We start from the raw sequence: 7,576 nt of genomic DNA, 5'->3' as shown, positions 1-7,576 counted from the left end.
TCCCTCCAGCCTAGGCTGCACCTGCAGCTTTCAGCTCCTTGGCTCCAACTCCCACCTGCTTTCCTTGGAGAAGGATCTGCCTGAGACACAGAGGGATGTTCATTTCTTGTCAGCCAACAAAGCCAAGAGAAGGCACAGCTCCATCAAATGCAAAAGTCATTCTTCTCCCTGGCTCTGCCCTGGCCCTGATCCCCACAGCCTGTCCTCTTTCCTTCATCCCTCCTTTGCCAGGGAGCTCTGGTCTGGCTGTGGAGAGAGATCCAAGTGCAGCCACTGAGGTGGGAACCACAACTCATCAGGTTTGTGTGCTTTGAGGGAGCAGGAACGGGTGAGACTCAGAGGCATAGAAAGGTTTCTCTTCATGGCACACATAATAAATGTAAACATGATAAAATTTAAGAAACATCAAAACCCTTCCCTCAGCAGCTTGTGACATGCCAGCAACATCTGACATGTCCACCATCCACAATGGATTGCCATACAGGAAGGATTTTAGACAAAGACTTAGGAAGAGGTGACATAAAAGATACAAATACAACTAAAATGCTCACTGAGAAGGTGTTGAAACTTCTGAAAGATTGGGCAACTCCCTGATTCTCAAAGCACTAAGGCAGTCAACAGAGACACAATGGAATGAGCAGAGAACAGCTGCAGGAGGAAATCTGGGAACAACTGGAATTACATAGATCCAGCTGCTCCAAATCAAGAGATCTCAGACATGGCATTTCCACAGGAGAGCTGGAAACACCTGAAGGAAGAAAGCCATGAAATACTAGAATGAAAGTTGGTAGCAATGGTTGAGGGGAAGATCAGTATTTCTTCTCCTGACATCAGTAGAAGAAACCAGTAGATCCAGGAAATTCCCCTTCCTGGTGGGAAAATTTTGCCATTTCTTAAAAGTACGCAAATGCCTCAGATAAAAAATATTTTCTGATATATTATGAAACCAACAGGTATTAAAACCTGTGCCCCTTTCCAGGCAGACATCAGTTTTGTGTCCATGAAGAGGCAGTGCCACTTCTGCCTTGAGGTGCCCAGCTGGGATTGGATCTCTCCGAGAGCACCTGAGGGAGAGCAGAGCACCTTGCAAGCTGCAGGTCCCTGACAGCCCCGCAGGGCTCCTGTCCCATCAACATCTGCTCTCCTCCAGTCTGAAATGGGGCCCAGCATGGTGCCGGGATCATCAGAGAGCTGAGGTGTGTGCTGGAATTCAATGCCCTCCTCATGCCGCAGCAGCCCTGCATTTCCCTGCTCCAGCCTTGGTCTCCAGCACAGCCATGGAGGCTCTTTGGGCTCCTGACTGTTCCTGCAGCCCCCAAGGGCAGCTGAGCTCTGCCTGTGGCACAGTCAGCCCTGGCCAGCGCAGGCCATGCTCAGCAATTGCTTGTGTGTGCCTGGCCTTGCTGTCAGCCCCGGCAGCGGCTGCGTGGCCCCTTGGTGGCCCTGTGCTGGCCCAGCCATGGTGGCCCAGCCCCTGTGCAGGCCCAGCCCAGGCCAGGAGCATTGCGGCTGGGAACGGCCCCTGTGCCGTGCTGCCCACAGCAGCCTTGGGGCTCTGTGCCCCATGGCCTCCCTGCTGGGCAGCCTCTGCCAGCTCCTGCACAGCCCCTGGCACCTGTGGGCCTGCACAGACAGCTCTGGCCACTGGCCCCACGGCCTCAGCCCCTGCCAAGGGCACAGCAGCAGCTGCAGCTCACACAGGACTCAGCCCCAGCCATGGCGGAAGGTGCTGGGCCAAGGCCAAAGGAGGCTCCCTGGCTGCCCTGCTCCCCTCTGGCTCAGGTGCTGAGAGCTCTGCAGCCCCTGCTGCCATCCCATGTGCCCAGGGCAGCACAAGAGCCCCGGCCTTGGGGCCCTCAAGAGCTGCTCCTGCTCCAGGCCCAGGGCCCATCCCAAAGCTGGGGCAGCCACAAAGCTGTGCCCATTGCTCTTCATTGCTGCTCTGATGGGGAGAGTAAAAAAATAACAAAAAGTATTTTTAAAGTTCATTTACTTCAATTAAATGCAATGTGAGACTTCTAAGTTACAATAACTTTCTGGGTCACAAAAATAGGGGGATAATTGAATTGGACATAATGGATACAATCATTTCTTTGAAGACAACAGCATCAGAAGTGGAAGAAATAGAAATAAGTGGAGACTTGGCCTCTCATGATATGCACCTGGGGCCAATGTCAGATGGAAGCAGGCAGTGTGTTATAGCTGAAAAGCATCCAGACATCAGTGCCCTGAGAGCATTCTTGAGCTCCTGGTTCCTCAGGCTGTAGATGAGGGGGTTCAGGGCTGGAGGCACCACTGAGTACAGAACTGACAGGGCCAGATCCAGAGATGGGAAGGACATGGAGGCGGGCTTCAGGTAGACAAACACTGCAATGCTGACAAACAGAGAGACCATGGCCAGGTGAGGGAGGCAGGTGGAAAAGGCTTTGTGCCGTCCTTGCTCAGAGGGGATCCTCAGCACAGCCCTGAAGATCTGCACATAGGAGAAAACAATGAACACAAAACAACATAAGGATAAACTGGCAGTAATCACAATGAGCCCAAGTTCCCTGAGGTGGGATTGTGAGCAGGACAGCTTGAGGATCTGAGGGATTTCACAGAAGAACTGGCCCAGGGCATTGCCATGGCACAGGGGAAGGGAAAATGTATTGGCTGTGTGCATGAGAGCATTGAGAAAGGCACTGGCCCAGGCAGCTGCTGCCATGTGGGCACAAGCTCTGCTGCCCAGGAGGGTCCCATAGTGCAGGGGTTTGCAGATGGACACGTAGCGGTCATAGCACATAGTGGTCAGGAGGAAATAGTCTGCTCCAATGAAGAAAAAAAAGAAGAAGAGCTGTGCAGCACATCCTGTGTAGGGGATGGTGGTGGTGTCCCAGAGGGAATTGTGCATGGCTTTGGGGACAGTGGTGCAGATGGAGCCCAGGTCGCTGAGGGCCAGGTTGAGCAGGAAGAAGAACATGGGCGTGTGCAGGTGGTGGCCGCAGGCTACGGCGCTGATGATGAGGCCGTTGCCCAGGATGGCAGCCAGGGAGATGCCCAGCAAGAGGCAGAAGTGCAGGAGCTGCAGCTGCCGCGTGTCTGCCAATGCCAGCAGGAGGAAGTGGCTGATGGAGCTGCTGTTGGACATTTCTTCACTCTGGCCATGCAGTCCTGTTCAAGGAGGAGACAGTGACAAGTGAGGGCAGACTTTGCTCTGCAATGTCCAAGCCCTTTCTCCCAGCCCTGCCTCGTCTGCTCTTTGCCACCCAAGTTTCCCTTTCTCAGAGCCCTTCCTTCAGCCCTGTGCCTGGAGCTCTGCTGGGATCTGGACCTGTTTCTGTGACGAGCAGGGGCTATGCCCATGGACACCGAGGGTTCAGCTCTGCTCTGCAGCAGTGGGGTCATGGGAATGGGGACAGAAGCCTGTCCTGGGCTTAGACTTCACCAGCCCAAACTCTTTCTGAGGCAGAGAAACTCGGCAGCATCTCCTGTCCCAGGAGTAAGGAAGGTGATGGCCAAAGGCAGTTTGAGAGAGTTTCCTGCTGTGCCCAGGGAGATCAGAGAGAACTGAGCAATAGAAAAAGGAAGGACTGAAACTGGGAACTTAGGGTGGGTTTTATGGAAATCAGTACATTTTAATACCCACGTAGCAACTGTATATAAGCAATACAATTGTAGGGAATTACGTGTCCCTCTAAGGTTAGGAGTCACCTCCTTCTGGACCTCAGGCCTGAATAAATGATGCTCTCTTAAACACCAAATTAGTGTTCAGAATTCTGATATTTTGGACATTTGGTGACAGCAGAGGCTCACAGAACCAAGGAGTCAGCTATAACACTTGGAACCTCATAGAACAAAGGGTCCATTGTGATGCAGTGAAACCCCATGGAACCAAAAGTCCATTGTATCACAGCAAGGCCTCATGGAACCCAGGAGAGCATTGTTGACAGTATGGAGCTCCTGAAACCATGGGGTCATTGTGAGAGTTTGGGGCTGCTTGGAACCAATGGTCCATTGTGATGCTGCAGAACCTTCTGGAATCAAGGGGATCATACTTTGCAATGGATCCTCATGCAACAAAGGATCCATAGTGACACTGCAGAACTCAGACCATTGTTTACAGTGTGAAAGCCCATTGAACAAAAAGCCACTGTGACACAGCAGGGCCACGTGCACTAAACGGGTCATTGAGATGCTGAGGAACCTCATTGAACAAAAAGTGTATTGTGATGCAGTGCAACCTCATGGAACCAAAGGTCCATTGTTACCCTCTGGGGCCCTGTGGATCCAATGGGACCATGGTGACACTGAGGTGCTCTATGGAACCAAGGGGGCATTCTGATTCTGCTTTGCCTTGTGGAACCAAGGGGCCACTATGACACTGTAGGGCCTTGTCAAATTAAAGGCAGCCTTGTGACACTGTGGGCGCCTTGGAACCAAGAATCCATTGGAATATTGTTGGGCCTCATGGAACCAAGGAGACCATTATGACCCTTTGGAACCAAGGGTCATAATGGACCCCCATAATATTGAACCAAGGGTCAACTGTGATACTGCAGTACCAAGGAGATCCCTGTGACACTGCAAGGCCTCATGGAAGCCAGAGGGGACAGTTGTGACACTGCAGGGCCCAATGGAAGCAAGAGGACTCTGTGAGCTGGGGGAGAGGCCAGGGCTGCAGAGGGGGGATGTTGTTGGCAGCTCCATGAGGATGCTCTGGGACGCTGCCCTGGGCTGTGCAGCGCCCTGGGGATGGATCAGCCCCTGCTCTGCTGCTCCTTCCCGTCTCCCCCAGGGCCCTTGCAGAGCCCCAGCCATGCTGTTTGTCCCCAGCCTGCCCACGGCCAGCCTGGGGCTGCTCACCCTGGGGCTTTTCTGTGCTGAGCATTGGCCTGGCCGTGTTCTTGAGAGAGCCTGGGCAAGGAGCCTGGAGCCCCCAGGGCCTGGCCTGAGGCGTCAGCGCTGCCCCAGCAGTGCCCATGGCCTGTCCCTGCTGCAGCCCTGGCACTGCCACCCCCAGGACTGTGCCCGGCCCCGAGAGCACTCAGGCCCTGCAGCAACACCAGGGCCACCAGGGCAGCGGGGCAGGGCCACGGCAGCAGCACTGGCAACACCAAGTGCTGCTGCTGCTGCTGGGCACAGCTGCTGTGCCAGCACTGATCTGCTCCAGCTCTGCACACAGACATTGCTGCTGCAGCTCCAGAGAAGGCAGCAAAAGGACATCTCTGCAGAAAACTCTGCTGGGACATCCTTTAGTTCCTTTAAAGCCACTGAGAGTGCAGCCCCTCATTGACACAGTTTGTGGCCACAGGGAAGGTGGAGAGAAACAAAATGTGAAATGGCACAAACAATAACATTTCATTGTGGAAAATATGAAAGACTAAAACAAAGGTAAAAAAGTACACAACTAAACCAACAGAAGTATCAGAGATGACTTTTATTTCAAGTGATTTTCAGAAATTGCCCAGCAGTCTAATGCTCCTGAAAGCATCCAGTCATCAGTCTCCACACTGCAGCCTTGAGCTCCTGGTTCCTCAGGCTGTAGATGAGGGGGTTCAGGGCTGGAGGCACCACCGAGTACAGAACTGACAGGGCCACATCCAGGGATGGGGAGGAGATGGAGCGGGGCTTAATGTGAGCAAGTGTGCCAGTGCTGAGGAACAGGGAGAGCACAGCCAGGTGAGGGAGGCAGGTGGAAAAGGCTTTGTGCCGGTGGCCGCAGTCTACGGCGCTGATGATGAGGCCGTTGCCCAGGAGGGCAGCCAGGGAGATGCCCAGCAAGAGGCAGAAGTGCAGGAGCTGCAGCTGCCGCGTGTCTGCCAATGCCAGCAGGAGGAAGTGGCTGATGGAGCTGCTGTTGGACATTTGTGCTGTCTTGGCATGGGGACCTGTAAGAAAAGTAATAATGGAATAGTTGAGTTTGGAGAGGAATTTAAATATCCCAGCACAGCCTGGGGGCACTTTCCCCCCACTGCCTGCCCAGGGCTCTGCTGCCTGGAGCTGTCCCTGCCAGCAGCTGCTTCCCTGTGCCCAGGGCTGGGCCCTGCCAGTGCTGCCAGAGCCCAGCCCAGCCCTGGGGACTCAGCTCTGCCCTGCAGACCTTTCCCAGCTCCGGCACTGCCCAGGGGCAACTCTGCCTCTGCAGGCTCTGATGGCAACTTAAGAGCAACCCTGAGGAGGCTGGAAAAACGACACTGAGGTTGCCTCTAAGGGGCCCAGTGCTGATTTTATTCTCTACCTGGTTAATTACCATCTGAGAAAAAATGTTTTTATTTTCCTCACTTGAACTGAGAGATGAATATCTATGTGCCATTTCCCATCCAGGCAAACCAGAACCATAGATAAAAAAGCAGGATTTTCCCTTTTATGTAACGCATGTCTTGCTGCTCTCCCTGTATAACCTAATTCGAAAAGTTCCGCAATTAAATGCCCTGCTCCTAGCAGCCCTGAACAATGCAGTATCCTCACTGCACATGATGGTCAGGAGGTAAAATTCTGCTGAAATGAAATATCCAAAGAAAAAGAGCTGTGCAGCACATCCTGTGTAGGAGATGGTGGTGGTGTCCCAGAGGGAATTGTGCATGGCTTTGGGGACAGTGGTGCAGATGGAGCCCAGGTCGCTGAGGGCCAGGTGGAGCAGGAAGAAGAACATGGGCGTGTGCAGGTGGTGGCCGCAGGCTACGGCGCTGATGATGAGGCCGTTGCCCAGGAGGGCAGCCAGGGAGATGCCCAGCAAGAGGCAGAAGTGCAGGAGCTGCAGCTGCCGCGTGTCTGCCAATGCCAGCAGCAGGAAGTGGCTGATGGAGCTGCTGTTGGACATTTGCTGGGACTGCACATAGGAACCTGTTCATGAAGAAAGGACAGTGACAAGTCAGGAGAGGCTGCTTTGAGCCAGACCTGGGCCATTCCTTGCAGACTGTCCCACAGGGACTCACCCACCCTTGTTCCTGCTCAGGGAAAACCTTTCCCCAGGTCCCTGCGACTCACCCACCCTTGTTCCTGCTCAGGGAAAACCTTCCCCCAGGTCCCTGCCTGAGCTCCAGTTGTGCTTCTTGAGTGTGCCAGGAGCAATCAGGCCTGTGCGTGGGGGCTCTCAAGGAGCCATCCCTGCCCTGCTGCCCTGGGTTTGTGGCCATGTGGCAGAGGAACAAGGCTGGATATTCAGGATTTTTCTGGGGAATTACTCCTAATTTTGCAAGGCTTGGTAGCATCTGCACTCCCAGGTCTACACTACTTGGATAGCAGCGTAGAGTTGTAAGGAATGTTTTTCCTACCCACACATCATTCCTGGCTCTCTGAGGTCAGAAATCCCCAGCATTCCTGCTGCACTCCAAGTTTGCCACTGAGAGATGGGAGAGGCAAAGGGTTCCCTGTGGCTGAGGGAAGGTGAGGGGCTGGATGGGCTTGTTCCCAACTGCCCTCGCTTTGCACCTTTGGCTGCAATCAGAGCACAGTCACACTCCCAGGTCAGCCTGGGATAAACCAGACCCTCTCCAGAGCAGAGGGATCCCTGAATGTCTCACCCTCTCCAAAGGTCTCTGGGCAAGGTCTCAGCACTCCCTTGTGCTAAGGACACTCACGGCTCCCTTGGCAAACC

The 7,576-nt window shown here is 54.0% G+C and overlaps 1 protein-coding gene across 1 annotated transcript; it reads right to left on the bottom strand.

The window, feature by feature from the left end:
- Nucleotides 1–2,048: 2,048 nt before the first annotated feature.
- Nucleotides 2,049–3,127, bottom strand: LOC120512717 (olfactory receptor 14A16-like). Its single transcript, XM_039731342.1, has one exon. The coding sequence runs from the start codon at nucleotides 3,125–3,127 to the stop codon at nucleotides 2,150–2,152; it is 978 nt and encodes a 325-aa protein (XP_039587276.1). The 3' UTR covers nucleotides 2,049–2,149.
- Nucleotides 3,128–7,576: the final 4,449 nt, after the last annotated feature.

Source organism: Passer montanus, unplaced genomic scaffold (assembly GCF_014805655.1).
Source record: "Passer montanus isolate IOZ18808 unplaced genomic scaffold, ASM1480565v1 scaffold764, whole genome shotgun sequence".
NCBI classification, from domain to species: Eukaryota; Metazoa; Chordata; class Aves; order Passeriformes; family Passeridae; genus Passer; species Passer montanus.
The sequence above is the reverse complement of the archived record's forward strand: the minus strand, read 5'-3'. Positions and strand labels throughout refer to the sequence as shown.